Raw genomic sequence first — 23,064 nt, 5'->3', positions numbered from 1 at the left:
TCAGCCAAGCTGGTTCATGTGCACGCTGTTCATGTGCGGTGCCCAGGGCCCAGTCCACACCTGCAAGCAGAAAGCATGTGTTTAACCAAATATACTTAACATGAAATTGACCAAAAGCAACTCTTAAAAACAAATGAAGTACTCTTAGTATCTAAGAATTAAAATAGCTAAATCTCATTCAATCTGCAACACACTAGGAAATAATGGAGGAAAACAACATAAGACTATGTTTTTCTTCTTTACAGTGCTGGGGATTGAACCCAGGACCTTGTACATGCTAGTCAAGTGTTCCATCACTAAACTATACCTCCTGCTTCAAAATGTTTTTTATCTTTTGTTTTCCTACCTTTCTTTTTATCCCTAACAGGATCTGATTTACTACCATTTTTTCCCAACTCATTACTTGATTTATGGTTGTAGAAGGACAGTAAATCAAAGGTATCAAACATACTATATATATATATAGTTTTAACACTTTGTTACTCTTTAGATATTTCTTTTCATATCCGTAGGAAATTATGTCTATATAAAATTATTTTAGATGATAACCTCATTGTAATTTAAAATTTTTTATTTACCATCTGATACCTAATGCATATATATAATGCCTTTCCATAATTTTAGCCCCATACCACTACTTTTGGAACCATTTTCCACACCTTTTTGCTATATTTCAGCTCCAATGAATTTCCCCAACTGATTCACTACACTTTTTGCTACCATTATTTAACTGTACCCCATTTGGTATTTTATAAACATTAAATAAATGTTTGCTGAATAACCAGTCTTACCGTTTGAGGACCACTATTTTCTGTGGAGCTTGAAACCATCTTTATTAGTGAATTCCAAGAGGGATCTGCAGCATGAGGGCCATTAAATATGGGTCCTCCAGTACCATCAGGAATAGGTGCTACTGGAGGAATCATTGCATTCCCATACACAGAAAAAGGCATACCCTAATAAAAGTGGGAAAAGATAAGAGAAAAAAAAATTAACGTTCATACTGTTTACTTCTCCCAGTAGACACAGCAACTTTAAAACTGATATTTAAAACTCCTCATTTTAGAAGTGGGTAATTACATGAGGATATAAAAATTATTTTTCATTTTATATTTTTATATTAGGTTATAAATAAGCCTACTTTATTCAAAATATCGTCAATATAACTCCTCTATGTAACTGAGATAAAAACAAGTCTTACATTGACCTGTTATCTGTAGCCCGAACTAATATCATTTCATAAATGTTCATCTACTTGGGAGTGAGATTAATAAAGAACATTTTAAAATAATGAAAATGCTTAGTTAAGCTGGGTGTGGTGGTACATGCCTGTAATCCTAGTACTTGAGAGACTGAGACAGAAGATATAGTTTGAGACCAGCCTCAGCAACTTAACAAGATTCTGTTGGAAGGAGAGAAGGGAAGGAGGGAGGGAGAAAAAAGGAAAAAGGAAATGTGTATTTAACCATTACCCCAACTTTAGGAAAATCCATGTATCCTGCAGGAACATGCTGATGGAATGTACCAGAAGGAGTTACAATTCCTGAACTATCTCGCTCCATTGCTTGATGTTGTGAAAACACTCCTGGATCAGACATTGGCCTGTGAATCATAGGATTTCCCATTCCTGGGTTACACCAGTCTACTTTGTCTGAGGGAAAAGAAAGCCAGAAACAAATATTTAAAACAAAAGGACAGCAAAATATTATGTGCTGTATGTGCTGTATTTTTCTATTACTTTATCTACTACTAAACTGAGTTCTTTCAGAGTAGCCTACTATTATATGTATATTTACAGCACCATTTCCACGTTAGTAGCCTATAACATAATAGAAACAGTGCTAGAAAACAAAACAAAAAAACAGCTAAGATAAAAGCTAATGCCTTCAAAGGAAATATTAACATCTTAATATGATCAAATGAAAAAAATATGCTTGCATTAGCCAATTTTCAGCAAGCAATGCTAAATAAATGTAACGGAGAAATCACAGAGAAAAGAACTAAAATAAGTAGTCAAAACAAAGATAGACATTATGATCTTTTAAAAAGTTTATGATAGATAAACATTGTTTACAAAATTACAGTTAAATACATAAGCTTAATTTCTATTCAGAAGGTTACCTTGGTTGCCTCCAATCCCTTCAAAGGACCAGATGCCACTATGACCTACTGATGTGGACAAATTACTCCCAATAACAGAAGGAGCTGAAGTTCCAGTTTGCCTGATCCGTGCAGAACGTTCAGTCCCAATGGGAACCGGAACTTTCCTGTCCTGAGAGACATTGCTGGGCTTTTCTGACCCTAAGGGTACTGATGATGGGGCAGGAGATGGTGCGCGAACTCCAGAGGATACTGACTGTGCAGGAGAATCTGGAGAAAAGATAAATTGAAATACAACACAAGTCATCCATATAATATATAATTTTGTAAAAGCAAATCTTAAATCCTGAACACATTTCAAATATGTATTCTCTGAAGAAAAATTAAATGTAATAATAATACATAAGTAGTAAGTTATTAAAACTTGGTTAAAGTTCCATGACTTCATGGTAAAATGTGCTTTAAATTAATATTAAGATAATATAATCCTTGATATTAACTCAAATACAACACCACAGCAATGAGAACACAATATTTAAATTAAAATACAAACTACCACAGCAAAAAAAAAAAAAAAAAAAGTGGCAGAAAAATCAATGCCTATAGTGGTAATTCTCAAACTGTCCTTCCCTTTCTACCCCCCTTTTGGGGGAGGCATTGGGTGTGTGTGTGTGTGTGTGTGTGTGTGTGTGTGTGTGTGTATTTGTTTGTGCATGCGGTGCTGAGGATTGTACCCAGATGCATTCTATCTCTGAGCTATATCCCTAAGTCCTATTTTATTTTTCATTTGGAAATACGGCCTAAGTTGATATAAGCCTCACTGAGTTGCTGAGGCTGGCTTTGAACCTGTGATCCTCCTGTCAGCCTCCTAAGTACTGGGATTACAGGCATGCATGCATCACCATGTCCCACTCTCAAACTAGTCTTTTTTTTTTTTTTTTTTTTTTTTTTTGTACTAGGGATTGAACACAGGGGTATTCTACCTCCAAGCTGTACCCCCAGCCCAATTTATTTATTCCTTCCTTCTTTCTCTTTCATGGTACTGGGGATGAAACCCTTCTACCTTTGGGGTACACTCCCAGACCTATTTTATATTTTTATTTGGAAACAGGGTCTCTTAAGACAGAGAGGCTGGCTTTGAACCTGTCTCCGCCTTCCTTCCAAGAGCAGGGTTTACAAGCCTGCACCACCATGCCTGGCTTTTCTTCTTTATTTTGAAACAGGGTCTCACTAAGTTGCAGAGGGCCTCACTAAGTATCTGAAGCTAGCTGCTAACCTGCATCCTCTTATCTCAGCCTCCTGCATCCTCTTATCTCAGCCTCCCAAGTACTGGGATTTCAAGTATAAGCCACCACGCATGGCTTCACACTACTCTTTAGGAACAATTTTTTCTGATATTTTATGATGAGAAAACAAAATAATTTTAAAAATTGGGGGCTACCTAGCTTAAGAAATAGTTTCCTTAATCATAGCTTTATAAAACTTTATATATTCTGATAAAATACTAATAGGAGAATATGCTTCATTGTCCTAGATTTGTTCTGTTTTATCTTAAAGGGTATTCCATAGAACATTGGTGCATTTTTAGTTGGGCATGGTGATGCCTGTTTGCAATCTCAATACTTAGGCTGGATGGAAAGTTTAAAGCCAGCCTCAGCAACTATACAATGCTTGTAATCCCTGTAAGTGGGAGGCTGGGACAGGAAGATGATGAGCCTCAGCTACTTGCCTTAGCTACTTAATGAGGGCCTCGGCAACTTAGTGAGACCCTGTTTCAAATAAAGTATTGAAAAAATAGGTATAGGGGTATATATCTCTGAAGTAAAATGTCCCTGCATTGAATCCCTAGTACTGGGAAAAAAAAAAAAACAGTATTAATAATAATAGCCTGTTTCAAAATAAAGAATGAAAATAAGGCTGGGGTTGTAGCTTGGAGGTAGAATGCCCCAGGTTCAATCCCCAGCACCATGATAGATTGATAGATAGATAAAAAAGAAAGAAAGAAAGAAAGAAAGAAAGAAAGAAAGAAAGAAAGAAAGGAAGAAGGAAGGAAGTAGGGCTGGAGTAAATATGGCCCAGAGGCAGAACATCCCTGCATTTGATTGCTGTGCAGAAGGAGAAGGTACATATGTTTCCTCTAATATGCCCAAACTAGGAAACACAGAGGATACCAGTGGGACTCCAGATAATGGAGGGGAAATATCAGTAAAGTTTGAATGGAAAGATAGGAGAGGAGGAAGGCTGATCTTGATTAATGAGGGTCTACATCTGAATATGTATAAAATTATGAATATGACATGGTTAACCTGGACAACCATTGGTGGGAGGGGGGAAGGGAAAATGGGGGTGGGGGGGAGAGGGCACCAAATATAGTTTAAATGTATACCATTTATGTTCAATAAAAAAATTTGTTTAAAAAAAAAGGAATTATGCACAGTTGCTAGACATAGTGACAAACAGTTGAGACAGGATCACAGGTTCAAGGCTAGTCTAAGCAACACAGAAGCTGTTTCAAAATAACACACATACATGGAATTATACAGTTGGAGGCGGTAGCACAGGCCTATAATCCCAGTATTTGGGAGGACAATACAGGAGCAGCACAGCTTCAAAGCCAGTCTCAGCAATTTAGTGAGGCTATCAGCAACCTAGCAAGACCCTGTTTCCAAATTAAAAAAAAAGAGAGATGAGGGTGTTCATAAGTTACCCAGGCTGGTCTTGAACTTGTGATCTTCCTGCCTTAGCCTCCCAAGTAGTTAGAATATGGGTGTGCATCACCATGCCCAGCTGTGGTGACCATTAAACTAAAAAGATTTATTACATGGATATTGATATTATTGGTGACCAAGAAATATACAAGTGTGGTATTTCTAAAATGTAAACCAGGAAAACTACTTCTGTCTAGTGAAAAATAAAAACATCTTCTACAGTTTTGGATCCACCAACATTACAAGCATTTACTTTTAGCAAAATGCACAAAAAAAGAAAAAACAAAGGACTGTCTTTAAAGTCAATTACATTTTTTAAATTCATGAAGTTTCATCTTAAAATTATGTTAGAAATATGTAGATGGCAGCAGCATAGGTTTTGTTTCTTCTTAAATCCTATTAAAAAAAAGAGAAAAAAAAAAAAAACCAAAATACTACCCAAGTTAGCAAAACTAAAAAATCTATGAATAACATCAATAACAAACTGACCAACAAGATGACTCCACAAATGCAAAGATATAAGTAAATGGGAACAAATCATGAATATCTGTATGACTCATCTATTATCATCAACTATGTGAAAGAAATCAGAATTCTACAGATAGAAGAGCAAGACAATCGTAGAAACTCAGAAGAATCTAAGGTACTCAATGCAAAGCAGGGATTGCAACTCTGGAAAAAGGTAAAGTCGGAAAGTTCCTGCTTATATAAGGGGTATACAATAATGTCTGAAGCTAGAGCACCATTGGCACTGCATATTTAAGCCTCCTTCCAGTACGAAGCTCCACAATGATAAGAACTTCTGGGAATGGATTAAAAATTGAGCAGTAAATTGAAAACCAAGCAAAAATAAAAGCAACTAAAAAAAGAGAGAGAGATCTTGCCAGGCACAGGGTGCACACCTGTAATTCTAGTACTTGGGAAGCTGAGACAAGAAGATTGTAGGTTTGACACTAGTCTCAACAACTTAGTAAGACTGTTTCAAAACAAAAAATAAACAAAGGTTTGAAGCATAGCTTGGAGGTAGAATGTGCCTTTATTCAATTCCCAGTACAACAACATAAAAATAAATAAGAGGAGATCCAGGGCAGCAGCTTAGAAACATCCAGCACTCACTCTACTGTTTACTTTTCTGTCAGCGAGAACCAAAACTGGAGAACAACTCTTCATGGAAGTGGAAGACTGGGAAAATGCTGCAGTTCAATAGTAAGCAAACACTTGGAGAAAACCAGAGACTATAGATAAGGGAACAGTGGGGGAGACAGAGGCCTCAGCACCAAACCTTAGCAGAAAAGTATGTCTGAGGGCAGGGTAGAGGAGAAAGGAGAGAAAGAGTAAGCACATCCAGCACAAGATTATTTGGCACTGAGTCCAGGATCTGCATAGCAATTTGGCACTGGAAAGTGCTCTGTCCTTCCTAGAATATACTTGATGTAATGGGAAGCCATCTTGAGATGTCTTGAATGAGCTAGCTGCTCTGGGAGTCCAAGGCTGCTGCATTTTCCTGTCTCCAAGAAACCAGAGGCAAACACTACAACACTAACTCAGCAGGCATTTGCCTTGAGACCCAGTTTGGCCCCCAGAGAGAGTGAGAGAAAGAGCGGGCGCCTCTGAAACAAACCTGCTAAGAATTTTATGCAGTGGAACAGGTCTGTGATGCATAAGGGAATAGAGAAAGTGTTGCCTTTAAGACCTGCAGCTCTGTAAACAAGATGCAGGAGTTTGGGAGAACAAGCACTCTCATTAAGTCACAGAACAGAAGAGACATGGGTGGTGAATTATGGGGAGCCCATGGCTGCCCCCTACCACAGTGTGATACTTAAAACCACAGAGCCTCTCACAGCCTCCCATCTCAAAGGGCATCATGAAAGAAGTGGGAGGCACCAAGCTTCATTCTCTACCCTTGGAGGCAAAGAGCAAGTATATCTCCCCAAGAGAAGTCTGCTCTCTGCCTTTGTGTACACAGATGAGCAGGACAGCTAAAGGCAGAGACCACTTCTACTGGTCACCTGGCCAGCAACAAAAGGAAAGGACCGACTAAGCCCAAACCTTTTCTCTAAGGGGTGCATGCCCTAAGAAGACATGAAAAGAAGTACTAATCAGCATAGGATGTGAACATTCATTCCTGTATGCACAAGTGACCACATTGGCAAAAAAGAAACTTATTTTTATTTTTTGCAGTTGTGGGGATTGGACCCGGAGCCTCATGTATAGCTAGGCAAGCATTTTAACACTAAACTCTATCTCCAGTCCTTTTTATTTTATGCTGAGACATGGTATCACTAAGTTGTCCACCAGGTTGGCCTGAAACTTGAGATTCTCCTGCTTATTTTCTTTTCCATTTCAACCTTTTCTAAAACCAATTTTTTTTTTTTTTTTTTTTTGCGGTACTGGGGATGGAACCCAGGGACATTCTACCTCTGAGCTACACCCCCAGCCCTATTTTTTTATTCTTTATTTTGAAACAAGGTCTCAAAAGTTGAGTTGGAAAGGGCCTCACTAAGTAGTAGCTGAGGCAGTCCATGAATTGTGATACTCCTGTCTCAGCCTCCTAAATACTGGGATTACAAGTATGCGTCACCACACCTGGCTCCTAATTTATTTTTATATTTAAATTTTTTAGATCATTCTACAGTATTTTTGCCACCTTTATGTTTTTGCTATTGTTTGGTTGTTGTATTTATTTGGTTTTAACATTTTTATCTGGATTGCTTTTATTTATTGTTTGTTTTCCTCTTTTCTACACAGTACTGGAGACTGAACCTAATGTTTAAAATACACTGTGAGGATGCTCTGCCACTGAACATCACCCCCAGAAAAGCTAAGAACAATCAGCTCTTATATCACCGATGACCCAGACTCACTTGAACCTTAGCACATATTTCAGCTTAAAAAATGGGAGAAATTAAAGCCGCTGTCAGTCAGTGACTCAAAACCAAGTAGGCAAAGCCTGGAGGTGGAAGGAGAAGACCTGTTCCTGGTCATTCAAAACAAAAGGCTGTGAACATCACACCTACAAAGAACCTCAGAATATGCCATTACCATAATATAGCAGACCATACAGTGTTAACAAGACTGGAGGAATAACTGCAGAGGATGTACATGATATATTCTGTTATCTGCATCATACCTACCTAAGTCACCAGAGGGTCTCCGCTCTTAAGATATGTACAGGCTAAACAGGTCCCTCAAGCTCTGATACAGTATGTTGTGTCAAAACCCGCTAGTCAAGGCAAAACAACAAGGAAACCGTAGTCCAATGTTACACAATAAAGTGATAACCCAGGAAACATTGTCAAGAGAAGATTGCTTACTAAGATGATCCTCACACAAAGTGGAATTGAGGCAGGACCCCCGGAATTGTCTTTCAAACTATATTTGGCTAAAAGCAAAATAAAATAATAAAGCTTCTTCACAGTCCCCTTTCAGATAGTAACAACCAGGCAGTTCGGAAGGTAAGACAGCACAGTCTCTCTGAAATATAAACAAAGCAGAGTCACCCTAGATAGCTCAGCACAGGCTCTTTTAAATATAAACAAAGCAGTGAGAAAAAGAAAAACAATATGTTTAATATAATGATTAAAGCTTCTGACATCATGCTTATGCACATCTTATAACTACCCCGCCCCTCCCAACATTAGGTGACCAAATGTATAAAAGAGCTTGTATTGTTTAGAAATCAGGCCTCAGATTGAAGCTTGGCTTGCTGATCCTTCACTATTGAATAAGAAAGTGACAGCTCCAGTCTGCCTCCTGACATTGAGTACCTAGTTTTCCTGTAAAAGAAGAGATAACCATGCAACAGATGCTTGAAGCTCAAAACAGAAATGCAAGAAATATGAACATTTAGAAATGATACCTCCTAATGTTCAAAACTCATTTCCAAGATACCAAAGTAGATAAAATCTCAGGCTAAGAATTAAAAAAATATATATTTAAAAAAATTTTTAAAAAAATCAATAAATTCCAAGAGGATATAAAAATCTGAAAGAATTAAGGAAGACATCAGAGGATATGACGAGTAATTCAGAAAAGAGAAATAAATTTGGAAGAATCAAATACAAATCTAGAAAATGAAAGGTTCTATAGGACAGATAAAAATCTCAGTTGTAAGACTTACCAAGAGACTAGATCAAATGGAAGAAAAATGTTGGGGCTTAAAGACAAAAGTGGATCCAGGCATGGTGGCACAGGCTTGTAACTGCAGTACTTGGGAGGCTGAGACAGAAAGATTGCAGGTTTGCAGCTAGCCTCAGAAACTTAGTAAGACCCTGTTGCAAAATGCTGGAGGTTTAGCTCAAAGGTAGAATGCCCCTAGCTTCAACCCCCAGTACTAAAGAAAAAAGGACTTCCAGGAAGATGAGGGCTAAGGGAAGCAGCACATTTCAGTTGTGCTGACACTCCATCTATATTGCCATGAAAACAGCATCTTGACAAGAGAAAAAATAAACAGCAAAAAGTTAACCAAAGCAATGAAAACTTGAAAGGTGGCAAAAACAAAGCCAGAAGAAGAGGACAACCAAGTACTCCACACACTTCCCCTTTCAAACTGCTGCAAAAACAGGGGCTGTGGTAGCGCCATCTTGTCTAACTACTCCAGGACTGCCTGCATTGTGGCCTCCAGAGATCTCCAGAAAAAAAAGAAAAAAAAAGAAAAAAAAAAGCTCATAGGAATTTTAAGCAGCTGGCACCTTGGCACCCGTGGACAATCCCACCATGCCCCTATTGATACAGAAAAGTGCTCAACAACAGGGTAAGTGAACTAGCCGTCCATGCAAGAGATCACCCAATGTGGCTGCAGGGACTTGCAGAGCAAGTGATAGATTAGCAAAGCCTGAGACTTTGTGGTTCACCCTGGTGAAGGTGGGGATGTAGTCTGCTGTCAGACACAGCAGAGGCACAGGTTAGCAGACAGACCCCAGGGCCAAAAGGCCTACAGAGGTCAGGGTGCAGCACCCTAGTAGAGCCTCTGGAGATTGCTACAGACAACTCAATCATGGTGATGTGGGAGAAGTCAGACCAACACAGCATTATCTGGGAAAAAAGGGGCCCCCTATGTATACAATGGATCTGGTACCAAGGGCACCTACTGCCAATGTAGGTGGGTAGAGACGTAGGCTCAGGATCGGTGGAAAGTATGGAGACCTGCATTTACACTGTATCTGACCCCAGTAATATCAGCTACCTGCATAGACAGAGACTCAGGGACAGGTCCTGAGGAGAGCTCAGAGACTCAGGCTCACAGTAGAAGAGGCACCAGTGGCACTTGGCACCTGCACAGACAGAAAAGCACCCGACCAGGGTCTCAATCATTGAAGAAGATCAAGAAGTGGGACTACAAACTGACATCAATAGTGTAGGTTACAGAGCAAATGAGAGTGCTTGAAACATACTCAACAACCTAATGTTAACAGTGAGCCTTAAACGTCTGAAAGAATCCACACACACCCAGGAGGACTGTAGAGGCCAAGTCTGCTCTGTACGCATATATCTGTAGAGTTGTTTTACTTTGATGGCTTCCTTCTCTCCCTCCCTCCCTTTCTCTTTCTCTCCCCCCTCCCTCCCACCCTTACTTTGTGTTTGCTCTCCTCCCTACCCCTTTTACAAATCTAATATCTTCTATCTTTTTCCCCCCTTTTCTGTCTTAAATCCACTATACCTAAATACTCTACACTGGTTACTAGAATTCTCCAATATAGTCACTATCTCTAATCACTAGTATATATTACCTTACTACACTCAAACTCTCATTTTACTCCATCCTATTTCCTACCTTACCCTAATCTTTCATTTACTACTTATCACCTTTCTCCTCACTTAATGTCAAAACACAAATTGCCCTTATGCATACCAGTTGACACTTACAGAGTGAGAAAGCTACCAAAAGCAACAAAGATACAAATTTATGAAACCTAAAATCTTGAGAAGGAAAAATAGCAGGGAAGCAATGAGCTCCCACAAACCCATCATAACAGAACCCGACAACACAGAATTGCAGAAATCACCAGAAGGACAAATCAGAACTTTAGTAGTAGAAATGATATAGGACTTCTGAAAAGAATTTGGAGAGTGCCTGAAAGAACAAAACAACAAATGAACAAAGAATCTGACATCCTGAACAGGAATCAGAAAGAAGCTCTGAAGAAAATGAAGGATTCAATCAAATTATAAGCAAAAGACCAGACCATGTGGAAAATAGAATCTCACTCTTAGAAGATGACCACTCAAAACTGAACATATAGTATAAATTTAGAAAAATCAATTGGACACCATGAATTGGACATTAAAGGGACATGGGTTCATTTTAAAAGAGCTAACCTAAGAATAATAAAAAGGTATGGAAGAGGAAATAGAAGCTGAAACCAAAGAGATTTAAAAAAATCTTTGCAAAGTAATATCAGAAAATTACCTAAACATTATGTGACATAATCCCCTGCATCTTTTCAGACCACAATGGAACAAAACTATAAATCAACTATAAGACCCAGAATATCCACATAAATACATGGAGACTGAACACAACACTGATGAATGAGGAATGGGTCATAGAAAAAAAGGTGAAATTAAAAATTCCTAGAAACAAATGAAAATAGAGATACAACATATCAAACCCTCTGGGACATGTTGAAGGCAGTATTAAGAGAAAAATTGATAGTACTAAGTGTCCATATGCGAACAGAAAAATCACCAAGTAAATAATCTAAAGACATACCTCCAAGCTCTTAAGAAAAGGTAACTCTTTAACCCCAAAGTCAGTTGAAGGGGGGGGGGAGGTATTAAAATAACAGCAGAAATCAACAATGTGGCGAATAAATGAACAATACAAAAAAGTCAACAACACCAAAGTTAGGTGTGGTGGTGCAATGCTTGTAAGCAAAGTACCTGGGAGGCTGAGACAGGAGATGGAAGGTCTGCAGCCAGCCTCAGCTACTTGGTGAGGTCTCTGTAACTTAGTGAGACCCTATTTCAAAATAAAGAATAAAAAATAGGGATAAGAGTAGCTCAGAAATAGAATGTCTCTGGGTTCAATCCCTAGTAACTCAACAAACAAACAAACAAAACCCACAAGATAGTTTAACCACTTGCCAACATAGCCAAAAGAATGAATCAATCCAAATTACTAAAATACTAGATGAAAAAGGAGATATTACCACCAAAAGCATGTAAAATCAGAGACTGATCAGAAACTACTTTGAAAAACGATACAGCAACAGAATGTAAAATCCAGACAAAATTGATGAATTTCTAGATACATACAACCTTCCCAAAGTCCAGAAGATATAGAAAAGTTTAAACTGACCAACAGCAACCAAAGAGATTGAAGCAACAATAAGAGTCTACCATCAAACTAAAGTCCAAGACCAGATGATTTTCAAGTGAATTTTATAAAATCTTTATAGAAGACTTAATCCCAATACTCCTCAAACTAGTCAATGAAATAGAAATAAATGACTCACAGAAGTACATTCTATGAAGCCAATATCACAGTAATACTAAAGCCAAATAAAGACAGCTCAAAGAAAAAAAAAACTATAGGCTTATATCATTGGTGAACTTAGACACAAAACTGCTAAACAAAATAGTAGCAACACACACTCAAAACCACACCAAGAAAATCATAAACCATAACTGAGCCAAGTTCATCTGAAGGATGCATGGCTAGTTTCACAAACCAAAAACAATCCATATAATTTACCATATACATAGAACCAGACAAAAATCACATGACCATTTCAATAGACAGTGAAAAAACATTCAATAAAATCCAATGCCCATTTAGGCTAAAAGCACTGCAGAGAATCAAAACAGAAGGAACATACTGGGCCAGGTGTGGTGGCGCACACGTGTAATCCCCAAACTTGGGAGGTGGAGACAGGAGGATCTCACAGGTTCGAAGCCAGCCTCGCTGTCTTAAGAGACCCTGTTTCCAAATTAAAAAATATAAAATAGGTCTGGGAGTATAGCCTGGAGGTAGAAGGGTTTCCAGGAACCCCAGTACCACCAAAAATAAAAAAGACAGAAAAAACATACTTCAACATTATAAAGGTGTATACAACAGGTGTATACAACAGGTGTATACCCAACATTATATTAAACAAGGAAAAACCTCGAGAGTTCCCCATAAAAAACAGGAACAAGAAAAGGATGTCATCACTTCTTTTCAATATAGTACTTGAACAGCCTGGCCAGAACAATAAGGCAAGAGAAAGAAATTAAAGGAGTACATATAGGAAAAGTAGAACTAAAACTATCCTTATTTGCTGATGACATGATACTATACTTAAAAGACCCAACAAACTAAAAAAAAATGCCTATTTTAACTGATTAACAAATTTAACAGTGTCTGAATACAAAATCAATCTTAATCAGAAGCTTTCCTGTATGCCAACCAGAAATCCACAGAAAAAGAAATCCAGAAAACACTTTCACTATGAATATCTCACACAAAAAAAGAAAATATTTAAGAATAAACTTAACTAACCAAGAAAGTAAAAGACCTTTACAAGAAAACTTGTAAAACTTTGAAAAAAAGAAATCAAGATTTTCTATGCTCTTGGATAGGTATAGAATAAACATCATCAAAATAGCCATTCTTAAAAAATGATCTACAGATTCAAAGCAATACCCATTAAATTACCAAGCTCTTTCTTCACAGACATAGAAAAATCAGTCCTTAAATTCATTTGTAACAAAAAACTCAGAACAGCCAAAGTAGTTTTCATTAACAAAAACCATGCAGGAGGCATCACAGTATCTGACTTCAAACTATACTACAAAGCCATAGTAATAAAAATAACATGGTAATGGCACCAAAAAAGGCACATAGACCAATGGAGCAGAATAGAAGACTCAGGCACAAATCTCCACACTTACAGCCAATTGACTTTTGACAAAGGGGCCAAAAACATACACTGGAAAAAAGCCTCTTCAACAAATAGTTTTGGCAAAACTGGTAAACCATATGCAGAAAAATGGACATAAACCCCACTTTCTCACCCTGTACAGGAGTCAATTCAAGATGGATCAAAGACTTGAAAATCAGACCAGAGACCTTGCAGCTCCTTGAAGAGGGCATATGTCCAACACTGCAACACATAGGCACAGGTAAAAACTTTCTCAACAAGACCCCAAAGGCACAAAAAACTAAAAAGCGAATCAATACTTGGGACTGCATGAAACTGAAAGAGCTTCTGTACAGCAAAGAAAACTATCAAGAACCCTACAAGAAAAGCCAACAGAATGGGAGAAAATTTTTGCCAACAACTCCTCCCGTAGAGCACTAATATCTGGAACAACAACAACAAAAAAAAAAAAAAATAAAAATAAAAATAAATAAAAATTAAGAAACTGCTAAGAAAAAAATAACCCAATCAAAAAGTGGGCAGGTGAACTAAATAGACATTTAACAAAAGAAGAAATTCAAATAGCCAATAAATGTATGAAAAAACATTCAACATTATTAGCGATCAGAGATGCAAATCAAAACTACCCTGAGATTTCACCTAACTCCAATTTGAATGGCAATCATTAAAAACACAAACAATAACTCCCAACCAACCTCAAGAGGCACAAACCAAATGGGAGGCACCAAGTATCCTGTCTAGTTGCTTGTGATAACAGCAGCAAAGGTTCCTTTTGGTTTAAAGATAACTCCTTTGTAAATCACAGCCTGAGTGACTGAAATGTAAATCACAGCCCACCTGAATGACTGAAATGTATAAACTGCCTTGGAACAAAGACTCAAGGTCCTTGTCAAAACTCCACTGCATTGGAGGAATTGGACCCTAGCTCAAGCTAGCTCCCCAATAAACCCTCACCCTTCCTGCCTTTGCATTAAAACACACACACACACACACACACACACACACACACACACACACACACTAACAAATGCTGGAGAGGATGTGGAGAAATGGGAACTCTTATTACACTGCTGATGGGACTGCAAATTAGTTCAACCACTTTGGAAAACAATATGGACAATCTTCAGAAGAATGGGAATGAGACTACCATATGACCCAGCAATACCACTTCTAAATATCTACCCCAAAAATGAAAACCAAACTACCAAACTAATGCATGCGTATCCATATTCACAGCCATACAATTCACAATTGCCAAATTATGGGACCATCCAAGATGTCCATCAATAGATGAGTGGATTACAAAACTAGGTGAAATGTACACAATGGAATTTTATTAAGCCATAAAGAACAATATTATGTCATTTGCAGGGAAATGTAAGAAACTAGAGAACATGATACTAAGTGAGATTAGTCAGTCACAAGAAGTAAAGAATTGGATAATCTCCCTAATATGGAAAAATGAAGAAAATAGGGCATAGAAGGAACTCTAGATGAAGAAACATATATGAGCATAGGTGACCTAACTGAGAGATGGGGGGGATTTCCCTAATTTATATGATGTACATTAACAAACATATCAAAGTTGATAACTAAGCCAAACATGAGAAGGAAGAAGGGGAAGAGAACAGGGTAGAAAGCGAGGAAGGGATTAAACAAACAAAATATACAAAGTGGATGAAATTATCACATTCAGACAGTAATAAGGGTAAACACAGTAAGAATGGATGTCACAGCCACCATTCAAAGACCAAACTTATGTATAACAGGAATAGAAAAGCTACAGGATATATATATATATATATATATATATATATATATATATATATATATATATATATAATCTATTTAGTGAAAGGATAGCAAAAACATTCTCAATCTTGGGAAAGAAATAGTGTAGGGGGCATTTAGAATGCCAAATGGACATGACTATAAAAGAACCACTCTGTGACACTTTATAGATACTACTACTCCATGACATTTTATAGGTAAGCTGCCAAAACTTAAAAAACAAAGAAAAAATATGAAAAGGTGCAAGAGAGAAGCACCACGTCACTGTGAAGTCCTTTTCATATCTGAAGCCTTAAAAGAAAATAAGCAAAAATGCAGATTACTATACCAAGCAAAGCTATCCTTCAGAAATGAAAGAGAAATAAAGACCATTATCTTTATTCAAAGATAAGAATAAACTTAGAAGCCAGGCGTGGTGGTGCAAGCTTGTAATTCCAGCATTCGGGAGGCTAAGATCTGAGGATCGTGGTTCACAGACAGCCTCAGCTACTTAGTGAGACCCTGTTTCAAAATAAAGTAAAAAATGGGGCAGGGGGTGTAACTTGGAGGTTTAATCCCCCTATTACATCCTCAAACCTGCAAAAAAAAAAAGTAATAAAAATAAATAAACTTAGAAATTTCATGGAATAAATACAATTACAAGACATAGGAAAGACTAAATCTCATTAGAAGAAAAGCAAGTGTGAATTAGCAAGCAACCATTATTAATACAGCAAATCATCAAACACCTAAGATGAATAAGGGGGAAAAGAACAAAGATGAGTATTCAAAACAACAAGAAGAAAATCGACACTTTTCAATAATAATCCTGAGTTTAACCAGACATAGTGGTATACCTTTGTCAGCCTTGGGAAACTCTGTAAGTACTTGGGAGACTGAGACAAGAGGACTGCAGGTTTACATCTCGCCTCACCTATTTATTGAGGCCCTCTGCAACTTAGTAAGACCTCATTTCAAAATAAAGAGTAAAAATTAGTGGTGGTGGTGTAAGCTTAGAGGTAAAATGTCCCTGGTTCAACTCCCAGTACTTGGGCGACACATGCTGGCTTACTAGATTGAAAAATATGACAAAATAATATGCTGCCTGAAAGAAACCCAGCTCACTATATCAAGGACATACACAAATCTGAAAGTAAAAAGGATGGAAAAATGATATTACAAACAAACAGAATTTGAAAGCAAGTGGGAGTAACTATACATGTATTAGATAAAGCAAAATGTAAACGAAAATCAATGAAGAGTCAAAGAAGGTACATTATATATTGATTTTAAGGGAATAATTAATCAAAAAGATACCATAATTATAAATATTATTCATTAAACATGGACATCTCAATTGTTTCTGTTTTGGGGAAAGGGTACCGTGGATTAACTAAGGGGCAGTCTACATCTGAAGTATATTCCCAGCCCTTATTTTTCATTTTGAAACAAGGTCTCACTAAGGAATCCTAGTTATACTGTCTTGGTATCTTAAGTACTGAGAATATGAGCAAGTGGCACCATATCCAGTTGGAGCAACTAATTTTATAAAGCAAACACACTGGTCATAAAAGGAGAGAGAGAGTGTGTGTTACTATGTAACTTTATTATCCAACTCCTATCAGTAGAGAGAACAAGTAGAAAAAAAAAATCAACAAAGAAACATTTGAGCCAGGCATGGTGGCACATGCTTGTAATCCCAGCATTTGGGAGGCTGAGACAGAAGGATCTCAGTTTGTGGACAGCCTCAGCTACTTAGTGAGGGCCTTTGCAACTCAGTGAGACCCTGTTTCAAAAATTAAGAATAAAAAATAGGGTTAGGGGTGTAGCTTGGAGGTAGAATACCCCTAGGTTCCATCCCTAGTAGCGCAAAACGCTATTTATCAATAAATTGGAAAATCTAAAAGAAATGAACAAAGTCATGAACACAGACAACCTACCAAAATGGAAAAAAATATAAAATTTTAAATAAACTAATAATAAGCAATAAAAAAACTAACAATAAGTAATAAAAAGTCTTATACAACAACATAATAAACAGCTTACGACTGAACAGATTCATTATAAATCTTGAGAAAATTCTAAAGAACATAGAGCAATGCTTCTCAAACTATTCCATAAAACAGAAAAGGAAGGATCTCCTCCATTCTATGAAGATAGGACTCTTATGCTACCAAAACTACTTAAGGACACAACAAAACTATACATCACCCTTGATAAATATAGATACAAAAATCCTCAATAAAATACTTGTAAACCAAATTCAACAGCATCTCACTGTTATGAACAGTTATAATTTACATATAAAGCTGGGCATGGTGGCGCACGCTTGTAATTGCTGTGCTTGGGAGGCAGAGACAGGAGGATCCCTGGCTTAAGAGACCGTTTCCAAATAAAAATATAAAAATTGGGTCTGGGAGTGTAGTCTGGAGGTAGAAGGGCTTTCAGAAACCCCAGTACCACCACAATAAATAAATAAATAAATAAATAAATAAATAAATAAATAAATAACAAAAATAATAGGAAAAAGGATCACATGTCATGAATGACTTGGTTTCATTTCAAGGATTCAAGGATGGTTCAACATATGCCAATCAATAAATGCAATATGAAACATATACCATACAATCATCTTGATAAAGAAAAAGCCTTCGAGAAAATTTAACATCCTTACATGATAAAAGACTGAATTAATAGCTGGGTGTGGTAGCACATGCTTATAATCCCAGTATTAGGAAGGCTGAGACCTGAAAATCACAGTTTGCAGACAGTCTCAGGTAATAAAGAATAAAAAATAGGGCAGGAGGTGCAGTTTGGAGGTCAAATGCCCCTGGGTTCCGTCCCCAGACCGAAAAAAAAAAAAAAAGACTGAATAATAAATTAGGTATACAAAGCTTATACCACCTCAATATCATAAATGCTACATACGATAAGCCCATAACCAGCATTATACTGAATGAAGGAAATGTGAAAGTATTTCCTCTAAAATCAAGAAAAAGACAAGCATGTCCACAAGAGAAGAAACAGAAATAGAAAAGGAGGAATTCAAATTATCCCACTTTGGAGGATAATGATTCTCAGAAAACCTTAGAGACCTACAGAAGACTTTTCTAACTGATAAATTTAGCAAATAGAATACAAAATCAACATAATCCATCAGTAGCCTTTTTATAATGAACTCACTAAGAAATCAGAAGAGTCATTCTATTCACATATGCTATAAACAAAATAAAATGCATAGGAATAAACCTAAGTAGATGAAAAGCCCATAAAAATTAGAAAACACCAAATAAAAAGAAACTAAAGAAGGCAATCAAAGACTTTACAACTCATGTTTATAGAACTGGAGGCTTGATTTGTTAAAACAGTTCATGTTAGGTTTTGTTTTGGTGGTATTGGGGTTGGAACCCAGAGGCTTTCTACCTCAAGGCTATACTACCAGGCCTATTTTATACTCCTGTCTCAGCCTCCCAAGCGCAGGGATTATAAGCATTTGCCACCATGTACGGCTCCTTTTTTTATTTTTATTTTTTGTACTAGGGATGAAACCATGGGGCAGTCTACCTCTGAGCTATACCCCCATGTCTTTTAATTTTTATTTATTTATTTATTTATTGGTGGTACTGAGAGTGGAACCCAGAGGCTTTCTACCTCCAGGCTATCCTCCCAGGCCCATTTTTATACTTTATTTGAAAACAGGGTCTCACTAAGTTGCTGAGAGCCTCACTAAGTACCTGAGGTTGGCTTCGAACCTGTGTGATCGATCCTCCTGTCTCAGCCTCCCAAGCGCGGGGATTACAAGCGTGCGCCACCACGCCCGGCTTTCTTTTAATTTTTTTTTTTTTTTTTTTTTTTTTTTTTTTGGTGGTACTGGGGTTCCTGGAAGCCCTTCTACCTCGGGGCTACACTCCCAGACCTATTTTTACATTTTCATTTTGGAAACAGGGTCTCCTAAGCCAGCGCGCGGCTGGCTTCGAACCTGCATGATCCTCCTGTCTCCGCCTCCCAATCGCGGGGATTACAAGCGTGCGCCACCACGCCCGGCTCTTTTAAAATTTTTAAAACAGGGTTTCAGCTGGGTGTAATGGTGCATAATTGTAATCTCAGGACTTGGGAGGATTGCAGTTCATGGATAACCTCAGCAACTTGTGAGGCCCTCTGCAACTTAGTGAGACCTTGTTTCAAAATAAAGAGTAAATAATTAGGCTGGGGGTAAAGCGCAAAGGTTGAATGCCCCTGGGTTCTATCAACAGTAGCAATAAATAAATAAATAAATAAATAAATAAATAAATAAATAAATAAATAAATAAATAAATAAATGACAGTTTCGCTAATTTCCTTAGGCTGGGCATCAAGCTTGTGATATGCCTTATCTTAAGCTCCCAAGTACTGGGATTATAAGCATGTGCCACCATACCTGGCTAAAAGAGCCATACTACCAAAAGTGATCTATAGATTCAATGCAATTCCCATTAAAAAAAATGACATTGATATGTAATTATTAAAAACTTCAAATAGCCAAAGCAATCCCGAGCTGGGGCCATCACAATATCTGATTTCAAAATACACTATACAGAGCCATAGTAACCAAAAAAACCATAGTATAAACCTAAAAAGAAATATGTAGATAAATGAAATAGAAAAACCATAAAGAAAGAAAACATAAGGGAAATACTTCAAGATATTGGGATAGGCAATGATTTCTTGAATAGAGCTTTAACAGCATATGAAACAAAATCAAGAATTGACAACTGGGATTATATCAAATTAAAAAAGCTTCTCTACACTGAGATTACATACCATCCCAATCAGAATGGCTAATATAAAAAAACAAAAAGAAATACTGGTGAGGATGTAGAAAAAAAAGGAACACTTACATACTGTGGGTTATGTGGGTAAACTTGTAAATTATGCAGGCCCTATGAAAAACAGTATAGGGTATCCTTCAAAAATTTAAAAACAGAACTGCCCATTTGATCCATCCATCTATACCACTCCTGAATTTCTCTGAAGGAAATGAAATTAGCATACAAAGGATACCTGAATACTTATGCATATTTTTTTGTAGAATATTTCACAATTGCCAAGATATGGAATCAGCTTACATGCCTCTTAATACATGAATGGATCAGAAAAATAGCATGAGTGTTTATGTGTATATACATAATACAAACATATATGCATACATATGCATGCATACATGTACACACACACACACACACACACACACACACACACACACACACAGAGTTATTTAGCCATAAAGAATAAAATGTCGCCTGTAGAAATATGGGTAAAACTAGAGAACATCATGTTAAACAAAATAAGCCAGACAGAAAAAGAAGTAACTTATGTTTTCTCTCTTACATGAAACAAACAAAAACCCCTGCAAGTAGCTGGGCATGGTGATCCATGCCTGTAAATTCCAGTAGTTGGGAGGCTGAAATAGGAGGATCACAGGTTCAAATGCAGCCTCAGACACTTAGCAAAATCCTACTTCAAAATAAAATATGGCTGAGACCCTGGATTCAATCACATCGACACATACATGCACACATGCACACACGTATAGAGATAAAATAATTAGAAGTAGAGGGGAAAAAAGATGGTGTACATGTGTTTGTGTGGGGAGGACAACACAGAGAGTAAAGATGGGAAAAAGGAAAGGGTAGAAATGTGGACAAACATGCCCAATATAAGCATGTATAGAAAGACCACAGCACAACTTAAGTTGTAAAATTAAAATGTGTGAAGCCTGCCATTGTGGTGCATATCTATAATCCCAGTACTTGGAAGGCTGACAGGTTAGAGAACAGCCTCAGCAACTTAGTGAGACCCTGTTTTAAACTAAAAACTTCAAAATAGGACTGAAAGAGGGGGTGAGGTGGCTCCAAGTAGAATGCCCCTAGGTTCAATCCCTAGTACCACACACACATACAAAAAGTAATAATGATAAAAATAATCCATTAATTAATGTCCAAGCGAGGCTTAATCCCAGCACTGCCAAATAAATCAATGAAGAAAAAATGAGGGTGAAGAGGTAGATGGAAACAACAAAGCTACAGATATAATAAAGTACAAAGCTGTATTTTTGCATACTTCCAAAAATAAGAGAATTCTAAAGTCTTTAAGCTAGAGAAAATAACCCAATTCACATATTTCTTATAAAAGTTCAGATAAACTTATTTTACTTAAAAACACAGAACAGAAAAGAAGTTGGATTCTATTAAAAAAATATCATATAAAGCTGGGCATGCTGGTATACGCTTGTAATCCCAGCATTTGGGAGGCTGAGACAGGACAGTCGTTTGCGGACAGCCTCGGCTACTTAGTGAAGCCTTTTGCAACTCAGTGAGACCCTATTCCAAAATAAGTAATAAAAAATAGGGCTGGGGGTATTGCTTAGAGTAGAATGTCCCCGAGTTCCATCCCCAATACTGGGTGTGTGTGTGTGTGTGCTATCATATCAAAGCCGGGCTCAGTGGCACACTCCTATAATTCCAGTATTTAAGAGGATGAACAGGAGGATCACAGGTCACATGCCAGCCTCAGCAATTTAGTGAGATCTGCAGAAACTTAGGAAGACCCTGTTTCAAAATAAAAAATAAAAAGGGCTGTGGGTGTAGCTTGGAGGTAAAATGCTCCCTAGGTTCAATCCCCAGAAAGATATAAAAGAGATGGACCAGTAACATCCCTGTAGGCAATGAAAACACACTAGAAATAAAGCTATAACCTAAAATTCCAAAATGAACCAAAAACCTATGAAGCAATGATATAATTTAGAATTAGTAAAACTGGAAAAAAGATGACAAAACTCAGTAAAATACTAAACTTAAAAAGAGTATTTCAAAAGCTGGGCATGGTGGCGCACACTTGTAATCCCCATGCTTGGGAGGTGGAGACAGGAGGATCGCGCAGGTTTGAAGTTAGCCGCACTGGCTTAAGAGACCCTGTTTCCAAATAAATATATATATAAAATAGGTCTGGGAGTGTAGCCCAGAGGTAGAAGGGTTTCCAGAAACCCCAGTACCACCAAAAAAAAAGAGAGAGAGTATTTCAAGTAAATGTCAAAGAAAACTACAAGAGATAAAAGAAAATGTATATAGAAGAGAAACACTTTAAAACTTTGGTGTCCTTTTTTTTTTTAAACTACCTGTACATTTATGTCACTGTCAACATAATTTACATTATGTAAGACTATAATGCACCAATAAAGAGACATTTTAGCAAACTGCTTATTAAAAGGTCACACTTTTATCCCCTTAAAAAACATCAGCAACAACAAAAACAATCCAGAACAATTAACATCATGATCTACATAAGGAAGGCAGGAATTCAAGAAGGATGAACAAGTGAACCCTACCTGTTCTTATATGCCATCCCTGAGAGTATGATTTTCCTTTCTTCCTGAATCCTTCTAAAACCAAATAAAAAGCAAAGTGACAACCCTCCGCATGGTTGAAATGAGCAGAACAGGCTTACTGCTGACCTGCTTGATTTAATCTCTTCACAGATTTTGTCAATTAGCCACTGCTGTTATCATTCTCGGTTTGGATGACTATTTCCTGAAGATACCTATGCTGGACTAAGATCAGGCACCGACCCAAGAATGATCCATTTCA

General features: G+C 37.3%; 1 protein-coding gene across 5 annotated transcripts in view; it reads right to left on the bottom strand.

Moving 5' to 3' along the window:
• The window catches only part of ANKRD17 (ankyrin repeat domain 17), a gene marked incomplete at both ends in the record, with an annotated part of 168,896 nt that continues 145,832 nt past the window's right edge, over window positions 1-23,064 (bottom strand). For all 5 annotated transcript variants that reach the window (XM_080698023.1, XM_080698024.1, XM_080698026.1 and 2 more), the window contains 4 exons: window positions 1-60; window positions 792-956; window positions 1,473-1,651; window positions 2,122-2,370. In XM_080698023.1, coding sequence (XP_080554149.1) covers window positions 1-60; window positions 792-956; window positions 1,473-1,651; window positions 2,122-2,370 — 653 coding nt within the window. The remainder of the gene's footprint in view (window positions 61-791; window positions 957-1,472; window positions 1,652-2,121; window positions 2,371-23,064) is intronic.

The sequence above is a fragment of the Muscardinus avellanarius genome (genome assembly GCF_963383645.1).
Source record: "Muscardinus avellanarius genome assembly, chromosome: 6".
In the NCBI taxonomy this organism is placed as follows: Eukaryota; Metazoa; Chordata; class Mammalia; order Rodentia; family Gliridae; genus Muscardinus; species Muscardinus avellanarius.
The sequence above is the reverse complement of the archived record's forward strand: the minus strand, read 5'-3'. Positions and strand labels throughout refer to the sequence as shown.